General features: G+C 43.0%; 1 protein-coding gene across 3 annotated transcripts in view; it reads right to left on the bottom strand.

Moving 5' to 3' along the window:
• The window catches only part of ADAM11 (ADAM metallopeptidase domain 11), a 96782-nt gene that overhangs the window by 40275 nt on the left and 34323 nt on the right, over positions 1-22184 (bottom strand). For all 3 annotated transcript variants that reach the window (XM_044418737.1, XM_044418736.1, XM_044418738.1), the window contains exons 7-15: positions 19168-19234; positions 16262-16329; positions 14737-14811; positions 11864-11935; positions 11075-11241; positions 9097-9181; positions 8335-8425; positions 7258-7309; positions 5474-5573 (exon numbers count right to left, since the gene is read on the bottom strand). In XM_044418737.1, coding sequence (XP_044274672.1) covers positions 5474-5573; positions 7258-7309; positions 8335-8425; positions 9097-9181; positions 11075-11241; positions 11864-11935; positions 14737-14811; positions 16262-16329; positions 19168-19234 — 777 coding nt within the window. The remainder of the gene's footprint in view (positions 1-5473; positions 5574-7257; positions 7310-8334; positions 8426-9096; positions 9182-11074; positions 11242-11863; positions 11936-14736; positions 14812-16261; positions 16330-19167; positions 19235-22184) is intronic.

The following is a 22184-nucleotide window of genomic DNA, read 5'->3' as shown; positions in this document are numbered from 1 at the left end:
TGATGTTCCTTATTGTAATCTCTTGTTTTTTCTATTCTGACTTCTTGGGATGGTAATTGATGTCTCAGATGTCTTTATTTCAGCATCAATATTTAGCCCTTTTTTAAAGTGCAGGTACTTTCAAAGTACCTCTTTGATCCACACCTTTTTAATATGGAGAGGTGGTCTGAGAGTTTCAGAAAAGCCCAAAGTAATGCCACCAGGAGGCCAGACTCTTTTATTAGCCTGGTCTCCTAGCAAGGTCACCCAGGGCTTAAAGCTGAGACACCAGACTAAGATGCATCCAACTTCTTTGGGAATAACCTTCACATCAGCAGAAGATAATGGATATCTCCAAGCGAAAAATTTTGAAGGGCAGCTACTGGGCAACAGCAGCAATGGAGGGCAGCACTGACAGAGGATCTTTTCCAGCCAGTGGCAGTGACACTCAAGCTAACACTGCTTTGTACAGTACAAAAGAAGATAAAGGTAAACCATTCTGAATATTCTTACCTTGTAGACCTTATGATGAAACAATACAACATGAAACAAGATAAAATGAGACTCCCAGGTGGGAAGGCACTCAACTACATACTGGGGAATAGCAAAGGGGATGAGTGGACAGTGCTGTTGCTAATGACACAGGAAGATTAAAATTGAAAGGAAGCCTAGTTGCTGACATGTACAGAGATGAAAGGAAAATCTGATGCTGCACAACACATACAAATGGAACATGGAATATGAAAAAAATGAATCAAGGCAAAATAGAAACCATAAAATAAGAAATGGAGCAGTTAAATGTTGTAGTACTTGGTGTGAGCAAATGAAATGGATTGGAATGGGGCATTTTCAGAGAAACACAAAGAGCTTTACTCTGGAAATGACACATTCAGAAGAAATGGAGTGGCTCAAATACTGAGACAAGATGTAGCACAGGCAGTAAGAGACTATAATGCAAAGTCCAAACAGATCTATCCATCAGGATTCTTGGAAAACCTATCAGGATAACCACCATTCAGGTCTATACTCCAACAACAGATGCTGAAGAAGAAGAAATAGAAAGCTTCTATGCAAGTGTTCAAGAGGAAATTGATAACCAGAATCAAACTGGTCAACATAGGTGACTGGGACAGAAAAATACAAAACAAAGCAGAATCAAGTGCGGCAGGATTATTTGGCCTAGAGGTGAGAAATGGAGCAGGACAATAACTCTTAGAATTCTGCTCATTGCAAATATGTACTTCAGGAAACAGGCCAGATGACTGTAGTAATGGACATCACCAGATGGCTAATAGATAAAGCCAGTGCTTTTTTTGTAAAAAAAAAAAAAAAGTGCCAGAACTCACTTCCCCACCGGCAGTAAGCACACACACCAATCCCAAGCCAAGCAGTGAGCAGCAGAGCAGCGTCCCAAGCAGCTATCTCTCACTATCAGATAGCAGATACAATAGCAGCCTGCAGGCACTAAGTTAATGATGTTTGCTGCTGATCTGCTGCCTTCAAAATCACTTTGTAAAATCCATTGAAAAAAAGGTGCCGGAACGCTGTTCTGGTGCGTTTTATGACAAAAAAAAGCCCTGGATAAAGCAGACACACTATGTAATTGGATGGAGAAGATGAAAAACCTGAATTTTTGCTGCCAAAACAAGAGGAGGAACAGATTATGGTGGTGATCATGACCTCTTAATATCAAAAACCAGAGTAAAGCTGAGAACAATGACTAATAGAAGCATAGTGCCAAAATGCAACTTACATAACATTCCTGAAGAATGCAAAGACCACAGAATGAACACATTTTCACTAGTGAACTCAATTGACCATGACACATTCAGGCTGTGGACATTCTAGAGACATTCTTAGGAAGAACTCAATAGGCAATTCCTGTAGCAAAAAGAAAGAAAAAGACCAGAGAGATGACCGAAGGAACACTAGCAAGTGCTAAGGACAGGTGAGAAGCAAGAGCAAAAGGAGACAGAAATAGGGCCAGAATCCTGAACACAACCTTTCAGCAACTGTAGAGACAAAAAGAACTATTACTATGGTCAGTGCAAAGAAACAAAAGAGAACAACAAAAGAAAAGCAAAAGACTTTTTCCAGAATATTCAAGAAATCAAAGGAAAATTGAAACCTAGATTAGGAATGCTCAAAGACAAACAGGAGGACATACTATGTGACCAGGAGAAAATAAAGAGATGGAAAGAATGTACAGAACTACACAGAATGTTGAAAGGATGGCAGACTCCTTCAAAAGGAATCCTATGAGGAAGAGCCTGCAATATTAGAAAGCAAAGTGAAAGCTGCTCTGAACGCACTTGGAAGGAATAAAGCCCCCAGAGTAGATAGGATACCAGTAGAACTATTCCAAGCTCCAGAGACCGAATTGGTCCAAATCCTGCTAACAAATATGAAAACCAAACAATGGCCCACAAACTTGAAGTGTCTAATATGCTTTCCTATCTCCCCAGAAATGAGATGCAAAAGAATGAACACTGGACAAATTTCCCATGCAAACAAAGTGATGCTCAAGATGTTGCAACAAAAATATTGCCCCATATGGAGTGACAATGCTTGACATTCAAGCTGGATTCTGAAAAGGAAGAGGCACTCAAGATCATATTGCAAATATCCATGGGCTACTAGACGCACCAAAGAATTCCAGCACATGATCTGCCTATGTTTTCTAGACTACAGCAAAGCCTTTGACTGTGTGGATCACAAGAAGCTACAAATGGATCAGCACTTGATTATCTTGATGCTTAACCTATACTGTGGGCAAGAAGCTGTTATGAGAGGATACAAAGAAACAGAATGATTCCTATAAACAAAGGCATCAGATAAAAGTGTATTTTATCTAGTCAATCTGTATGCAAACCATATCATAAGGAAAGCTGGATTAGGATCAGAGAAGGAAGCAAAATTGGTGAAAGGCACATCAATAATTAAAGATAAGCACATGATACCATCTGACTGGTATAAAGCAGCAACAACTCCTGATGAAAGTGAAAGAAGAAAGTGCAAAGCAGGACTGCAGCTGAGCATTAACACAACAAATAGATAATTACAAAAGAATTACACAACTTTTCTGTCTTCAGTTAAGAATTTGAAATTGTGAAAGATTTTACATACCTTGGTTCAATCATCAATTCAGACAGAGATTGCAGCCAATATATCTGAAGAAAATTGAGACTGGCAAGGGTAGCAATAAAGGAACTAGAAAAGATCCTTACATGCAAAGTTCTTACACTGCATTCCAAGGCTAAGATAATCCACTCTAGTGTATTCCTACCCGTATTATATATATGGGTGTGAAATCTGGACAGTGAAGAAAGCTGACAGAAAGAAAATGGATGCATTTGAATCATGGTGCTGGCGGGGGGAGCCTTGTGAATACCCCAGACTGACAGAAAGATGAACAAGTTGGCCATAAATCAAATCAAGTCAGAACTTTCCCTAAAATAAAAATGACAAAACTGAGGCTGTCATACCTTGGGTATGTCATAAGAAGGTAAGACTCTCTGGCTAAGAAAATCATGCTAGGACAAGTTGAAGGTGGAAGAAGAAAAGGAAGACCAAATAGGAGGGGGATCCCTTGCATTTACAAGTGCTAGCAGGGATGTCAAGTACAGGACAGTTTGGAAGACTTTCATTCATAGTGTCCCCATAAGCCGGAAACAGTTTGATAGCACGTAACAGTGGCAACTTTCCAAGTGTAACAGAGTATGAACTGGAGATGAGCTGATGGAACATGAAGCTGACTCCTTGAGCTACTAGCCTCGGAAGGGGCTTATAATCCTTGTGCTATTTAGCAAGGTGTAACTAATTTTGTTAGGAGACTGGCATAGCATGCTGTGTGAAACTGAATGAAAGTTGTTTCTCCTTGCAAAGGTCTTTCTGAAGTATCCTTCTCCTTGTCAAATCAGGAGTTAGCTGCTTCCTTATGTGGTGTGTGTGTGTGTGTGTGTTTGGGGTGGGGTGGGGGATCAGTGTTGAGACACCTAGAGTTGGCAGAGGTATCCTTCTGTTTCTGGGGCTGGTGGGACCAGCTATTTTGCTGTTGGATTATCACTGGTAAAGGAGTCTTATTTGAGTGTTCCACAAACACCCAGCTGCCTACAGCTAACACAGAGCCACTAAGGGCATGTGGGAAGCCAAAAGGAATTCATTCAGAGCCTAAATTGGATTCTTAGCTCCCAGAACTGCATCAAGAGCCTGAATATGAAATTGCAGCTTGCAGACTCCTAAAACCCAAAACAAGCTGTGAGCTAGCCTATGGTACACATCTCCATGATGAAGAGACTGTTCCCTTTAAGATGAACCTGTATAACTGAGCAACATGCTTTCAGACATTATGTTGTTAGGCCACAGTAATGAATCAGTTACTATGGATTTAAAACCCGAAAATTAAAATAAATTTTGGCCCACCCAAATTGCATCCACACTAAGTTTGGGATGAACCCAATTGGAATCTATCCCACCAAGCATTTGTGGGATTCATCTTGTGCTCTACCTACTCTTACAAAGGAAGCCAAACGAGGAAGAAGCCTGTGAATGCTCACAGATCTCCAGTCATGCAACCAGCAATCTTCTTCTGCCTCAGGCGCTGCTGCCCAAACAGTGGCTCCATGTGGCACAGGAGAGACACACTGAGAGTAGTCATGCAGGGCCCCTGTCCTGGCAAGCCCGTTGAGACCAAGTGGTGGCTGCACCTGACACAGGAGAGGGATGCTGCCTGTGCAATGCATGGGGTTCAATTCCTGGTGAGTACCCCATGAATGGGGCTGCTGCAAATCAGACTGGAGTTTGGGGAGTGGAGCCCAGGGTGTCCGATGGATTCCTGGTGCAAAACAGATTCCTCACACATCTTCATTCACACCACCTAGTATTATGACTGACCCAGTGCTTCAGTTTTGCTCATAATACTCTGAACTGTGCTGTTCTCATGCCAATAACTGATAATATATGTATGAATTAATAAGGAACTAGAACTGTGCAACCACAACATAAGGTTTGAATCACCTCAAATCATACATCCCCATCACTCCCCAAAATGTTGTCTGTGAGATACCCCAGCTTTGCACCCACCCCTACATGTTTCTGCTTTCCTTTGAAGAAGAGATACTGTCAAGAGTAGAGGATCCACAACAATAATTTTCAGCATATGCATGGAATTTGGGATGAGTCTATCATAACAAGCTTTGGGGTTTTAGGTACACTTGTCCCAATATCATGTTCAAGCATGCTGCACCCTCACCAATCTTTGTCTATTGACAAAGGCATACATGAATAAGGAACTGGACCTAGGTATCCGTAAATTAGCTGTGGGCCACCCAAAAACATACACCAGCAATACCTGGTGTATATTCCTTGAGGTTCTTTAGTATTGTGTCAAGCTTCATTTTTGCATACCATTGAAGTACATTGTGGCAACTCAAGGAAACTCAGAATGTTTCCTTGTCTGGTTTGAGTGTACACAGGTGGCCAATTTTGAATTTACCTTCAAAGGCTTGTTAAACAGACAGCTTCCCCCACCTTCAGCCAGGAACTGATTGTATTGGTCAATACTGCAGCGTGAGAACTTCCGTGGCAGGTAGTACCTGGGGTGAGGAAAAAGAGCCATGGGGAAGAGTTTAAAAGCCTATGAAATGTCAGAGAAGGATGGGGAATGAGGAGGCAGGATTTCAAGGACTCTGGAGGTACACACAAACTGCCTTCATAAATGGCACTAAGCATGTAGATTTTGAACCTAGGCATTTATTTTCAAGGAACTAAGAGGATGGGCAGGAGCCTCGCACAAGCACAAAGCTCATACATGTGATGCTCAGAGATCACGAAGAACAGGAATATATGCTGACCCATAATGAGTTGGGCTAGTGGCACCATCTTCATTTTGCATGCTTACCAGAGAGGGAGAGGGAGAGGGAGAGGGAGAGGCTGCGGAAGGAAGAAAGTGACCAGAGGTAAGAGGGGTTGGCTGATGTTCTACAGGTTTAAGTTGTGTAGAATAAAGAATTTGGGATCTTGAAATTGTTCAAGATCATGAGTTGAATAAGAGTCAACCATTTAATGTGGCTACAAAAAAATCTAATGCTATATTGGTCTGCATTCATAGATGTATAGCTTCCAAATCACATGAGGTAATGGTTCCCTTCTACTCAGCACTAGTTAGGTCTCATCTTGTGTAGTGTGTCCAGTTCTGGGCACCACACTTAAAGAAAGATTCAGACAAACTGTTTTTCCAGAGGGGGACAACAAAGATGATCAAGGGACCAGAAAAAAAGTCCCGTGTGGAGAGATTGAAACAACTGGGCATGTTTAGCCTTGAGAAAAGAAGACTGATATCAGTTTTCAAATACTTGAAAGACTATCATACAGAGGAGGGTCAGGATCTCTTCTCAACTGTCACACAGTGAAAGACATGGAATAACAGGCTCAAGGAAGCCAGGTTCTGGTTGAACATCAGGAACTAACTACCGAGAGATGTGGTAGGTTCTCCCACCATGGAGGCATTCCAGAGGCAGCTGAACAGCCATCTGTCAAGGAGTCCTGCATGGAGCAGGGGCGTGACTCAATGGCCCTTTGGCCCTTCCCATGCTACTGTTTTATGATTCTAATTTGAACAGATTCAACTTCCCTCACTTTTGCATGACAAGCAGCAGTAGCTGCCAAGTTCTCTAGCCTAAGCCACTACAGACAGTGCAGTCTCTCCACCCTCTACTACATCTAGTTACACTGGAGAGAGAGAAAAGGAGAAGAGTGGACTTAGGGTGCAGTCCTACTGGGATGCCCATACGTTCCTGAACTCACAGGCTTTTGCACAGCTGGAGAAGTGGCGGAGATGATCATCACTTCCCCACTTTGCACATTTGCCAGGGAGCCTTTTTTCAAAGCATTGGCACTTTGGGAACAAGGAGAAGGAGGCTGGAGTGGTGTCTATCATGGCCACTCTAGTCTCATCCCTTTTCCCTCTTGAAGGTTGCTCCCTGACTTCAGAAGGCAACCAGTGTGGTTCTTTCCACATCAGCTATGCAGACATGAGGGAGGGGGACTGGCACTCCAATTCCCACTTCCAAGCTTGAAGTGCTGTCTCTGACCTTGGAGCTGGAAATTCAAACTATTGTTCCTGTAAGCACAGCTTAAATGAAAAAAAAGGGGGGGTCATGATTCATGTGAGGATTGAAGCATCATCATTTTAAAGGCTAATTTGTTCCTGACTTTGAAATGAAGTACTACTCCAAAAGCCTCATTCCTTTGTGATCCTCACCTCTTCTCCACACTCACCCAGTGTCCTCCATAATACAGCCCAGCCATGAGTCGGGACAGCGACAGTCTCCTGCAGAAAAATGCACAATACAGAAATGATGTAGATGCCTTCATAAGGAACTGGGGATCAGGGGAGGGTATTATATTATTCTGTCCAAAAATTCCCAAGCTGCTCATTCAGCATCATTGAACATGAAAGCTGGTATCCCCAAAACTATCAAGGATAGCTATTCTGTTCTCTGCCCTGAGAAAATCTTGCATGCTTTGTTTTAAGCTTTTAAAACAACACAAACCATCTCCAGGAAGCTCTGTTTGTAGTTCCTTTGTTCTAGTACCTCAACTTTAGCCAAATTCACATTTAGTTAGCCTGCAAAAGGAAAAGCTCTCTTTTGCTAGTGCAAAATTAAGTCCACACTATGGCCCAGCTGTACAGCATTTTCTTTTTATCTAGCAAGCTCAGCTCTTGGGGAGCTCACTAGAGTGGCTAAGCAAAATCAGGGTATCAGATCCATTCTAAAACCATATGTCTTCAGTGTAGAGGTCAGTGAGTGGGTAGGAGTGTGCACACCACACAGTGCTACCCTTCTCCCAAAGTGCTTCAGAAGCTGCCATCCTTCCCAGCTGTGATGGCCCTGATCCTGTGCAGCTGCCAGAATTCTGACACAGAGAAGGAGGAATAAGCTGGAACAAGATGAGCAGAGGTGCAAGTCCACTGGATGGATAGACAGGACTGAGACTCTGGCTCCAACAAGAACTTCAGTCTCTCAGACAGCTGTTGAGATGTTGGCTCCTCAACACCCTGAGGAACTGGTCCTCAGAGGTTCCCTGCCTATCATGGAGGAGGTGACTCAGAAGTGATGAGTGCTATGCTCCAGAGCAGAGGACTGTCCCTTTAGGACTATACCTCCTTCACAAGGTGGGCAGAGCCTTGGTGGCTCAACTGAAGCAAAAGCCTATTGAACTCTAGACGTAACTGGGGCAACTCTTGCCTGCATAAGCAGAATTTGTCACATGCCCGTTGTGCCCCATGGAGACTCTCCTACAGTCAGGAGAACAGGGCCCCTATCCCACTTGGTCCAACCTTCAGTCACTCACCTGCAGAGGTGCGGTGTTTGTTCCACATCATACCGATGTTTTGCCCCAGGGTCTGTGCTAATGTTACTGCCATTGCTCCCACGTTGCCGTACTTTGGGAAGGAGGAGGACATCATGTTATTGGGAAGGAGGGAAGGAATAAGAGGGCACAGACTAGTACATGAAGCCCTTGTAGGCAGGTCGCATCTTGTAGTCGCTCACTAACCACATTGCTGCCAGTTTCAAATGCTCATGTTCCTGGGTAACCTGCCTCCCTTTACAGATCCACAACCAAAGAGCACCCCTTACTAATTATCTATAATTATTATTCAGATTTGATGGCCCTGTTGGCCTCTTAGAATTCATGAATTTCTATAAGCAGAAAAGACAAGCGTCTGCCGAAGGATTTTAGAGTGTAAATTTAGATGACATATCCTGCCAGCACTGCCACAAAGGAAGGAAAGAATAAAGCAGGATGTACAGGAAGAAGTGTAGAGACTCCTAATTTCAGTGGGGAAATAAGGACAGAGTTTCAAGGCTTCACAGAAGCTGGTGATTTTAAAGAGAGCATTTGCAGCAGAAAGAGAGGAATTGAATCACACAGGTGCTTGGGGGTACTTTCATACATCAGAAGCAGCAAGGGAAATGGGCAGAGAAGACTAGGGAAGCATAAGTACTTTGGGCATTCTTGGGTGGTAGAGCTGGAGAGGCATGCAAATTCATTCTTCAATTCTTCACCTTCAAAGTCCCAGCAATCCAGATCTAGATGTCATGCTCCACTCACCTCATTGACACCTCCACCTCGGGCAACTGAGCAGATCCCTCCAACATAAGCCGTGCCACTACGGCTACTTCTGAAAGTGCGCCCGCTGGAGGGAGTAAGGAGAAGGCGGGTTTACCATGCAGGAGACAGAAGAGGCAGGTGGTCTTGACCAGCCAGGAATTGTGTTCTGCATCATTCTCAGTGACTTACTACAGCATATGGCAGCAAAAGATACTTCCAGGAACACAGATATATGGCTGTGAAAGTGCCTTCAGTCATTCCTTTGTATCACCTCTTATCCTCCCTCCTCCCTCCTCTTATTCTTTCTGGTTATAGGGACTGTAAAGAAGGGAAGGCATGAACAATTTCATATTGGTCATTCTTTGAACACTTCCACCACCACCTTGTTCAGGAAAGAGCTCTTCCCCTGGAGTTACTGGTTCCCACCTCCTGTCACAGTCAATACCCAGAACTCAAAGCCTGTATGCTTGATCCATGCTTTTTATGTAGATATAAATGAAAAGAAAGTGACTCTTATATTGCATTATATAAAAATGAACATAATAGGTTGTCAGTAAGGTTCAGTGATAAACAACTAGCATCTACTATCTTGCAAATCACACCTGCTAGAGAGAAAAAAAAAATCAGATCTGATGTATCCTAGATCAATTTGCAGATCACCTCTTGAGATTTTTATCCTAATTAAAAATCAGAGTATAAGCAAGGTGGTCTAGAATCATTTGATCTAGAATCTCACTTGCCAGAAATTAAAAAACTTTACTCTTATTTCTCAATAATAGTATTTAAAAATCCTCTTGAAACAAATATAACCCCCACCATCATCTGCAAATGAAAGAGGCCAAAGCATTGGACATGGTGGACCATTAGAAGGTCCATTTGCTACCAAATGGGTCTTTACTGCCTAGGTTTGGTAACCTGCATTTTTATCACAAACTTCAGAAGTCAGCAAGAGCAAATTCTCCTAACATGGAGATTGGTATTGCCATCTGGGAAGAACTGGGAGCGGGGGGCAGGGGGACACCTGAGTCACAAACAGTAGGCTGCTTTTCTCCTGCACACAGCCTGGCACCTTGTCAGTGCAGGTGGCAAGGATGGAGCAGCTACAAATGGTTGCATCTCAAACTGATGATGTCACCAGTCTTTCCTCACTGGCAGCTTGTTCCATCACCCCAAATGATCAAAACCTGAAGGGGATCATCTGTGAAGTAGAATGAGATAAAAGGGGAAGGGAAATGAAAAAAAAGAGAGGGGAATGTGGAGGAGAGTGGCTATAGGGGGATGCCCAGGAGAAAAAGCAATAGAGAAAAAAGGCAAAGACAGACACTAAGGAAGGCAAAACGGGGACATTAAGGAGGAAGGAACTCGGGAAAAGAAAAGATACCTGTACTTGTACAGCAGGGGCAAAAATCAAGTTACAGCCTGTTTAGGAGCAGGCTGGGAAGTGAGCCTGCCTCCTTGTGGGAAAGAAAGGCTTTCCACCCTCCCTTCAATAACCCTGGACTGCCAGGGCTGACTGAGCAACCTACTGATTTGACTCTTGGGGGTAGGAGGAGGTTCTGGCTTGGATGGGATCGCATATTAGAGGCAAAACAGCCAGGGGCACTGTCTGAGAAGCAGTCGGCAGGGTGAGGCTGAGTGCAGATGCCTTCCTTGGATATTGCAGTGGGCATGGACTGTTTCTCGGGGAAGAGGAGATCCATCCCTTGAATGGCAGAGATTACTCTGTTGTTGTTTATGGAGAACTAATCCCTTTAAGCAGTCTGCCAGTGTATGGAACTAGGACAGTCGACTTTGGACAAGCTGATAGAAGCAGTGGATCTAGGGGGCTTTGATGTTCTTCTTCCTCAAGCACTTTTGTCACCACCTTTATCACCTCCATATCAACTTACTGTTAAAGACAGAATGATAATGGTCATGCAACTGAAGCATGCTTATTATTTTTACTATAAATGTGGTTAGATTCCTATACAAAACTCACGAAAAGAGATGTACAGCATCGCTCTGCTCAGGAAGAGCATCCTGTCGATACTTCATGAACTCACTCAGTGTCTCCAGGGAATCTTGGTCTACCTGGATCTTGTCCCCTGATGCCCAGGTCTCCATGGCAACCAACACAATGCGGGTGTTTAACTGCTCCTTATAGATCTGGAAAGCAGAATTGTTCCTTCAAGGACCCGCATCTCAGGCCCACAGCATCCTTCCCATTCTCCACTCAGTTCAGGCACTCCATCCACAGCCTGCCCCAGTGTCAAATCAAAGCTGAAGCAAAAGGTATTTTTTCCTTGGACTGCATTTCCACATTCTGGGACAGGGATGGGAAGTTCCAAGACCAAGGTTGTCTGATAAATGGAAGTGCAACACAAGATAATCTGCATTTTTAAACTAACCTAATATGCACATCCCAGACTAATATGTGGACTGCACATTTCTCTCAATTTGGTGACACAGTTCTGAGCTGAAAAATGGTTCACAGTGTATATATTAGGGGAACATGTGCAAAATGTGTTATGTTAGGGAGAACTTCATTTGAAAAGAAATGTGCATTTTAAAAAGCAGATGTGGAAAAAGGATGGAATGCACGTATGAATACATGCAAAACTGACCCAGACCAAAAATAGACTATTACTTTGAAGGGACCCATGAAATGTTGGACCCTATGAATTACTTCCCAAGGGACTTCTGCCTCAAGAATTCTCAGCCTTTGCCAAAGGGGAAATGCTCATAGGATGTCATTTTTGGAAGGACTTGCAATGCATTTAGTACTCACCAGATCAGCAAGGTTCACCACAGACTTTGCAAAGTTACTGGTAAGGACGACAGAGTGGCGCAGCTGTTCAAACTGGAACAGAACAGGAACAGAAAGAAGTTTGGAGGGATATAATTCCTGTCTAAAAGAACCTGAATCTAGAACAACCAAAATGGAGGGAGTCTCTTTTCTCCCCATTTTGTTTTTGGTAGCACTCAGTGGTAGCTAGTGACTTCCACATCAGTGAAGATATGCATCCAACTATGAATTTTAGTCTGAACGTTAAAGGAGCTGTCCACAGTGCTGAACCCCAACTCCCACCCCCAAACTTGGTTTTGTTGTTGTTAGTTGCAATGTCGTGTCTGACCCATCGCAACCCCATGGACAACACTCCTCCAGGCCTTCCTGTCCTCCACCATCCCCGGATTCCACTTAAGCTCACACCAACTGCTTCAGTGACTCCATCTAGCCACCTCATCCTCTGCCGTCCCCTTCTCCTTTTGCCATCTATTGTTCCCAGGCTCTTCTCCAGGGAGTCCTTCCTTCTCATTAGGTGGCCAAAGTATTTGAGTTTCATCTTCAGGATCTGGCCTTCTAAAGAGCAGTCAGGGTTGATCTCCTCTAGGACTGACCGGTTTGATCGCTTTGCAGTCCAAGGGACTTGCAGGAGTCTCCTCCAGCACCACAATTCAAAGGCCTCGATTCTTTGGCACTCAGCCTTCCTTATGGTCCAACTTTCACAGCTTGGTACAGGACTATTAAAATCCAGAGTGGATATACAGCCTTGCTGACAGTGGAGCCACCAGGCTCCACTGGCAGCACCGCCTGGGTGAGAAAAGAGCAATTTCCTCTTAGTCATTAAAGAAGCCATAAGTTTTCTTCTGTAATCATCTGGAAGCAAAATTTAAACAGTGATTCTATACAGTTCCTAATGTACCATTAAATTATGTGGAAATGCCTGTCTCTGTGGCAAAAAAATCTTTCTGTAATGTTGCAGAAATAAGTCAACAAAACTGTCGTATCAGGGAACTGGCCCATCTGGCCAGTACTGTTGATACTGACTGGCAGTGGAAGTTTGCGATGTGTTCCAGAAAGGTTTTCTAGCTGAGTTGGCAATCCCTGGTAAACTGTCACTCTTATTCTCCTTACTTGCTTTCAACAGGATTTCCATACTCATCCTCATTTAGTTCCACACAGGTGTATACATATAATACCATTCCCATTTCCATCCTGTTGCATCAGTGCCTTTGGAAGCAGGCATACTCTTCAGTCACTGGGTTTGTACAACATCCTAAGCCACTGTGAAGAACCTGCTCCCACAAACAGACATTTCCCTTAGGTTGCTGTAGGGCTTAGAAGGCTCTCCATGACTTGCATCATGGGAGTTGTGTTCATCCCAGAACAAGGAGACCAAACAATATAGGGAGGGATTTGCAGCCCAGTATAAGGAGGAATAGTCCAAGGGCCAGATGAAGAATGCAGAACAATTGCACAGAAAAACAAACAAATAATGCAAAAGCACCTAATCTGATTCTCTTTTAAAAGTGAGTAAACAAAAGATGGCAATTAAACTACTGGTGTGGAACCAACAGTACAGTCTTTCAAATCAGGCTACTATGAGTTCATCAAAGTTAGAAAATGCCAGTGCTGATCAATGTTAGTCCCTCTCATTGCCCTAGAAATCTCTATCTCAGGCTCCTTGTTTCAAGGCAAACAAAACTGAGGAAATCACTGTAGATATTTTAAGATTTGCATTTCTTCTGATCATATTCCACACTTCTTTTTAACATAGGAAAATATTATTATTTTGTTAGTAATTTAGATATCTTATAGTACTATATAACAATCTCTACAATTGTTAAAAAGAGGTATTTGCTAAGAAGCTATATGACCTTACATTTAAGACAATTTGCTACTCAGGCTCAAAATAAGTATATTTTGTCTCGTTTGCAAGTATGGTAAACAGCAAAGGCTTCTTTTTAACAGTTGCAGAGCTTGCTATATGGTGATCTTGCTGCCGCCACATCATAAGTGGGTTTTCTTGTCATGATGTGACATGTAGTTTGTGTCGGGGTGGGGAAGAGAGCCGTGGTTCACTATGAACAAGGAAAAGATCTGGCATGATAGGTGCCTCCTGCCTAGCTCTCATGAACAAACCAATCCTCTCCCTCTCAGTCCTGCAGCGAAATTCAAAATAATCAAGCTTTACTTTTCAATGGAAAGATGAAGGATAAACAAATATGCGCCTGTTTTAAAAATGTTTCTAAAACGCAGTCAACCCACTATGCAGAATGAGAGGCAGTGCTAAAGATTTGCCACACATTCTTGTCATGGGAAGCAACTTCCCAAGCCAGTGTTTGACTTACTGATAAGTGTCTATTTAATGCAAGTGGTGAAGCTGGGTTCATAGTGCTGGTGGCCATGACTACTGCTGGAATGGCACATCCATCTTTACACTTGATTAAAGCCTTGCGGGGAACTCTAGCTATTTGGATACTGCAAGGCTCGTTTTAATTACTTTACAAAGGAACCAAGCCATGAATGGAGCTCTTTTGACCTAGTTTCTTGACCTGGTTTTTGCAAGACCAATGTTCACTAGCTTGCAAAGTTGCTGGATTATAGAGTGCTGAGCCTAGCTGCTCGACAACTTATCTGAGTTGTCAAGAGCATTGTAGAGGAGGCCTCAATAGAGGACAGTCACATAAAAATGGGGTGAGAAATAAGATTTCAGAGTGGGACTGAAAGGGAGGGCAGCCTGAAATACTCTCTGTCAAATTGCTCAAAGAAGCAGACTTGGCAGGTGTACGTGTGGCCTCCCACATGGCACATTCAAAGGGGCTGCACACCCATCTCTACTGATTCCCAAGTCTAGACCATCCATTAGCAGCACTCACCAGCTGGTGGTCATTAACTACAATGAGTTCAATGAATTTGGTCTCACTGTGGACTGTCCGGTGGCCTCGGTGAACCTAGGATGTGGAGAAGAGGGCAAGATCATACCGGTAATGCTTGGTACTCTTTCGACCACCACCCATCTCCCCATCAACAATGCACAGATTTTATATGCATATCTGTGTATCCATCCTCCTGCTAATCCCCCAAAGGTCTGCTCTGGGGAAAAAGTAAAATAGGGGGTCAATGATGCAGATAGGAGACTCATGGAAGTTACAGCACCTTTTGGAGTGTCACACAGTTATTCTGTTTTTGCTGTGCAACCAGGCAAATCTGGCCCTGTGTTTTAGGGATTGTGTAATGTGTACACAATCTGCCCTCTTTTCAATGAGAGGGATACATAGCCCAGCCTTTTCTGATCTAGCGCCCTCCAAATATATTAAACTACAATATACCCATCACCCCCAGCAGCAAGGTTCTCTTTAGTGTCATAATTCTTACAACTCTCTTTAGTGCCACAATATGGCAGCATTCCTTATCCTGGTGACACCCCAGGGAATAATTGTGATGACTGCAATGCATGAGAGAACCTTCCTGCTCTAGGGAGCTCAGCCATGCTGGAATTTGCCCCTTTCAAACAAAGTCTGGCCAGCTGGATGTTGGACCCCAGGGGAGGTCTAGCATAGCCTGCAAAAGTGTTCCTAAATGAAACTAATCTAAGTGCTAAAAAGATGCACAAAACAGTAGGATATTTGTTAGGCAAGAGAGGAGGGGATAACCCAGTTGCTGGGAGATAACCCAGTTGCTGCTAGCTCTTTCATGCTATGGCTAGAGGAGCTCTTCTAGCAAACACTAAAAAAATATGAGAGACCAGCAACATGTCTGACCTTACTAGTGTCAGGGATAGAAACAGAGGCAAGCAGGCTTTGCTCAACTAAATAGAAAAAAAGAAATCTACTGCAAAAGATGGTGGGAACTGTTTGCAAAGGACAGAGGAAGTTGCATAACATTACATTGGTCCATGAGACAGGCAAGTACTCTTCTTTACAGAGGACAGCCTGTTTGATAAGCTTGCAGACAACAGTCCTCTCAACAGTAATGTAGTATATTTCCAATTAAGTCATAGCTATTTCTAAACCCTTACATACAGTTAGCATATGCAAGATTATACATATCTTTTTTACTTTCTTTTTTGGTGAGTCATTCCCTATTTTCAGTGAACAGGGCTGCCATGGATAGGACATTCTGAAGACCTCTGACTCATAGAGTTGCCATAAGTTGGAAAGAACTTGTCAGCACATCACCACAAGTCGATAGTGCATGAGCCTGCCTAGGTCAGCACTGTCAACACACTGATTGGTAACAGCTCTCCTTGGCTCTCTTGGCCCTTCCTGGAAATACGTGGAACCAATCTGAGACCGTGGCTGTACTCCTGAGCTACAGCCCTAATGTTCCTGGATTCCTTGCCCTTGCACCTACCGAATTCTGCAAGAGATGGCTGGCTGGCCGGTTGAGCAGTAAACCTACCTGCCTTCGATGGCGCACTTTAGGGAGCCCAGAAGGAATATAGTCATTCAGTGCAGCAAATAAGCACCCTGAGTAGGAAGTAAGAAGGGGGTAGACATCAGATATGGGGATACGAGGGCATGACTGGAGAACAAGGGAAATAAATGTTTTGTTGAAAGGAAGCAGTGTACTATGACTTAAATCTGCCTGGAAGCTATAATCTCTTCTGAAGCAGGACCATAATACTGGGTATGGGAATGGAAATAATTAACATGGACACATGCTTATAACCGTTTGATGCATTGCTCTTCTCTTATTGCAGCTTAGGGATGGGAGGGTGTCCAGGGGAGGGGTAGCCTGACTAGCACTGTGGGAGTGAAACTCACTGAGCCAGCAAAACACTCACAAAGAGTGCCTGAGCTGCCACAACTTCAAATTCCCCACCTGCACTTGCTCACAGCCTCCTGTGAAGGGATGGCAAAGCTGAACAACCAAGGAGACATTCACAGTGGGTGCCAGAAATGGGAAGACAACCTGAAAATGTCTTTGGAGTAGATCAGTTAAGGTGAAGCAGCTGAGATGAGCGGGGGGAGGAAAACAGGCCATTCAAAGGGCTTCATTTCTTCACATCTACTCAGAGAGGTACATTCCTGAGCTCAGTGAAGCTTAAACCCAGGTAAGATTATGCGTCCTCTACGATCTTATTGGGGAACAAGGTCAACTGAGCACAATGGGACTTACTTTTCTGAGGGCACAACCTTTTGAAGGGTTAGACATTAAAAGGTGCTACAAGTCTCAGCAATCCTCAGCCAGCCCCAGGCTGATGTGCAGAGGAACGCACTGTTACTGGTTTGTAGCCCATTCAGGCTGGAGCCCTTAGCTTCACAGCCAACCCTTCCACAGTTGCATCTCCATTACAAGCAATAACCACCCACAAACATGCGACTACACTCAACTCCCAGCCCAATCTCACTCACAGGGTTGTTGTTATAAGGATAAAATGGAGCTATGAATGCTGCCTGGGTGTTTCTAACAAGAGGAGAAAAGGCAAGATATGAATGAGATGCAATAATAAATGTAATAATAATGATGGGAGCTGCAGTCCAACAACTGGAGGTCCCCACAATCCTTATCACTGACTTAAAAGAACCCATGCTACTGCACCATTCTGTTCAAACTACATGAAACTAATTCCACGCCAATCCTCTTCTAGCTGCACTGGCTGCCAGTTGAAGTGTGGGACCAATTCATAGTGCTGGTACTAATATTCAAAGCCTAAACATCTCAGGGCCAGGTTATCTGAAGGAGCTCTTCCTCCCATAAGTACCTACCCAGACCCTGAGGTCATCTTTGGAGGTCCTGCTCCAGGAAAGCACTCCAAAGGAAGTGAGGTGGGTGGCTATCAGGTGGAGGGCCTTTTCGGTTGTGGCACCCTGGCTGTGGAATTAGCTCCTCAGAGAGGTACACTTGGCACTTACTTTGTATTCTTTTTAGTGCCAGGTGAAAACCTTTTTAATTTTAAATTTTAATTTTAATTTTCCCAGCATTTTAACAGCTTAACTTTTTAACTTTAGTTTTATTATTGCATCTCATTCCATACTGTTGTTATGCTTCTGTGTTGATTCACTTGAAATTGCTGTAGTTTTGTTGTTTTATAATAATGTTTGTTGTTTGCATGTTTTTACTTCTATTAACCGCCCAGAAAACCTCTGCTACTGGGTGGCAGAAAAATGAAACTAACTGACAAGTTAATGAAACAATTGAAAGATGCATTGTCATGTTCTTATGAAAAAGAATAATTACTGATATCCCTAAAAATACATTGCTGCTGTTGTTTATGATTTGACACCAAAGAGAGAGACCCTGGACCTTGATGAATTTTGTGCGAGTCCCCACAGTGCTGGACTCTCTGATAGTACCTCTGCTCAGATGTGAGAAAGAGGGCACTCTGTACACATTCAAAGGCATTTTCCCAGCAGCATAGAAAACTATTCCAGCAGCTTAGCAACATAGGTGTCATAAGCTTTTAATACCATTATAACTAGGTGCAGAAGTAATTTTTAGAAATGGACAGAAATAGCATATGCTTTAAGAATTTCAGAATTTGGATCAAAATAACTATATTCAGATCTGAAATACAATAAATGTTAAAACCCTGATGCAGATGGGGGATACACTTGGATGGAATTAGGTTCTATGCATACAAGAAAGGATACAGTTCCTCCTAGCAATGTGTGAGGAATCCATTACATTTTCTCAGCTCTGCTCCCTGAAATGCACCCTGCTTTCTCTCCGACCAAAGTCTGCATTCCACAGACTTTTCACAGAAAGTGAGTCCAACTACTGCATATTACATTACAGATACACAGGTATAACCAGCATAGTGGATTTGCATGCACAACATCTGTGCACCCACTGCACAAGTGGGTTCTGCTTCTTTTTGAACTTCTGCATCGATACTTATTTGGATATCTGGTCTACTTTTTTTTGAAATTTTTGTATGATTATGAGAAAACAGTATTTTCATATTTTATTTATTTATTTATTTATTAAAACATTTTTATGCCGCCCCATTCGCTGAAGCCTCAGGGCGGCTTACATCACTAAGTTAAATAATAATAATATAAATTAAAATATAAATATTAAATTAAAAATACAACAATACAGTATAAAATATATACATTTCATATGTATTTTCTGCTGTGGATATCTATAAATCCATGCATGTAGATTTTTAAAAACCAAAATAAAATGCATTTAAAAATGGGAATTATAAAGCTATACCAATTTTAATAAAATGCAGATGTACCAGAAACTTTGGCAGTTAGAAACAGAACTGGATATTACACAGGTTTGAAAGCTCAGCATTTGCTCCAGTGACTAAAGGACAAAGTATTCTCAGTTCCTTTGGGAGACAGTTACGTTACCTGGCTCAGTGCAGCCTTGGGCAGTACGAGGTACAGGTGTCCGGTAGATCTGGTGAGGGACTGATCCCTGTAAAAAGGCAACAAAACAGAAGAAATATGCAAGTGCTTAGGCTTCTATCCTGTTAAAGGAGAATGCAGTGAACACCTCTATATTCATAAATAGTTACTTCTGCTTAATAACAACTCCAACGTACTTTCTTAAAATACCTGCTTGTTCTTCCTGAAGCAATAGAAACCAGCAGCAAGGACTTTAACTCAGCCTTCCAGACAGGGTTTTTATTTGAATGCTATGGAAATTATCATGGAATTTTTATGCCGGATCCAGAAAACATCATTTTCCAACCCTAAGACTCCTATGTTTTTCCACGGCTGCTTCTACGTTTTCTAACTTAGAAAAACTCATTAAGGAGAAAAGGTGGAATGACCAATTTTTGACTCTTAGTGATAGGGCCCCTTCATCCACAAGTATTGCCAGCTTTTCAGCTATGGCAGAGTGAGCCCACATGCAGGATGGAGCAGGACTGTTGTGACAGTTCTACCTCTGACCCAAACATCTTTGCTTAAGGTCTGAAGAAAACCTGTCTGGATACAACAGTGTGCACACAGAGATTTCTCATCACACCCATGGGTTGTGGACAGACCTTCAGATGGATGCAAGCAGGCCGAAGGGTGGCAGAGCCTGACTTTCCTCAAGACCCATATGACTATAACAACTGTGGGAAAGCATTATTTAATGTGTTCTTTTGAACCCAGTGATGCAGGTTTCTTTGACACTCTGCACTCTATTATGTCTCCTCCCTGTGTGCTCCCTCTCTGCATCCTCATCTTCCTTAACTCATTATTTTCTCTTTCCCTAAGTGCAGGAAGGCTCTCCAAAGTTTTCCTCTCTTTTTCTGTATGTATTTCACCTCTTTCCTGTCTTAGATATATCCTCATATCTTCACTCACTGAAGCAGTCAGATTAATAACAGAGACCAGAGAGCTAGAGCATGTAGAACCAATTCTGGCCTGCTTCCATTGGCTGCCTATATGTATCTCAGCCCAATCCAAGGTGCTGCTTTTAACCTATGAAGCCCTGCATGGTTTGGGGCCACAATACCTAAAATAATGCTTCTCCCAGCCACAATCTCTCTGGACACTGCAATCAAGAGGAGCCTGCCTCTGACTGCAACCTCAGAGGGAGTCTAGGTTGGTGGCGACACAGAGATGGGCCTTTTCAGTGGTGGACCCCCAGTTATGGAACAAGCTTCTCACTGAAGCCCGCCTGGCACCAACTGTAAAACCTTTTTGGCACCAATGTAAGAATGTCTTCTACCAAAGGGCATTTAATCAGTTTATTATATTGGGGCTTTATTAGCTGCTTAAACAGATCTTACAATTTAATGTGCATAAGCTATTGTAACATGCATATTTTAAATTTGGTTTTACTTTTTCTATTGTATTGCTATGTGGTGTTGTAGATTGCACAGAGAGTTTCAGGCACTGGGAAGTGCAGAAAACAAACAAAAACTTAAATGAATTGTTCTCACTTCACACCAATGAAGATGTTGCAGTGGGTTAGTTGTTCTGTGAACAACCCAGAATGTGCCCAAGACACAACTGAGCTCCCTGTGGGTCGTTCACCTCCTCCCTTCTACTCAGTCCCCTTGGGGATCCTGGGGCATTTCAACAAGACCAACTTGTCCACCCCTCCCTACCACAAGTGTGAGCTGGTTTCAACTTGCTCTGATATTTTGTTCCTTTACCTATTTCCCCTTGCTACATCTCAGGACAACCAGAATACAAGGCTTTCATTCTTGTAGTATTTTATACTAGGGCAGGAGTTCCTCCTTATAATATTATAATAAGAAATATATAGTTTTTTGTTGTTGTTAGTTGCAAAGTTGCATCCAACCCATCATGACCCCATGGACAACATTCCTCCAGGACTTCCTGTCCTCCATCATCCCCTGGAGTCCACTTAAGCTCACACCGACTGCTTGAGTCACTCCATCTATCCACCTCATCCTCTGCCGTCCCCGTCGTCCTTTTGCCGTCAATTGTTCCCAGCATTAGGCTCTTCTCCAGTGAGTCCTTCCTTCTCATTAGGTGGCCAAAGTATTTGAGTTTCATCTTCAGTATCTGGCCTTCTAAAGAGCAGTCAGGGTTGATCTAAGACTGACTGGTTTGATCTCCTTGTAGTCCAAGGGACTCGTAGGAGTCTTCTCCAGCACCACAATTCAAAGGCCTCAATTCTTCGGTGCTCATATAGTTACTAATGTTAAATAAAATATACTAAAACATTAAATTTATTGTTTATGAAAAATAAAAATGCAAATGGTTTGTGCAGCATGGCTGGTTGTCAGTACAAGCCTGGGAAAACTGGCACCAGGCCCTCTACACACTTCTGAATCCAGGCAGAGGAAGAGCAACCAGCCGCAGTGATGCAGCTATTCCCCCACATTAGTGTGCCAAAGTAGGACACACACTTACTCCCACTCTTATGCGCCAAGGAGCTTCTCAAATGTATGTGAGAAAGGGACACAAACAGTGGATGCGCAGGGTGCGGAGGGCTGCAAATACAGATGTGGAGGGCTACAACTGCAGTCTTAAGCCATGAGCAGTTTATGGGAATCTTATCAGACCACAGTGTTCCTGAATGAAACTGTGTTCTGGGAATTCCTCAATGAGAAGATCAGTAATAGCAGACAAGCCACCTGGAAAACAGATCGCCAAAAGCCTAATCTGCTAATAGAGCGGAGGGAGATGCTAGAATTAACTGCATCATTTGAGTTTGCAGATAGAATGCACTATTTTTGTAACACTTCTCTATGTTAAAGATCCCTTACCAGCAGATAAACTACGGCAGCAGTCAAAGGACTGAGCTAAAAATATCCACTCTTCCACATTTTATTTATTTATTTATTTAATATTCCATTTATATCTTACCCTTTTTTCCTTCAAGGAATCCAAGGCAGCATGCAATATCACTTTCCTCTCCATTTTGTTTCTACAACAGGCCTGTGAAGGCCGAGAGT

Source organism: Varanus komodoensis, unplaced genomic scaffold, assembly GCF_004798865.1.
Source record: "Varanus komodoensis strain SLA01 unplaced genomic scaffold, ASM479886v1 scaffold92, whole genome shotgun sequence".
NCBI classification, from domain to species: domain Eukaryota; kingdom Metazoa; phylum Chordata; class Lepidosauria; order Squamata; family Varanidae; genus Varanus; species Varanus komodoensis.
Note: the sequence above shows the minus strand (reverse complement) of the source record. Positions and strands in the feature narration are given on the sequence as shown.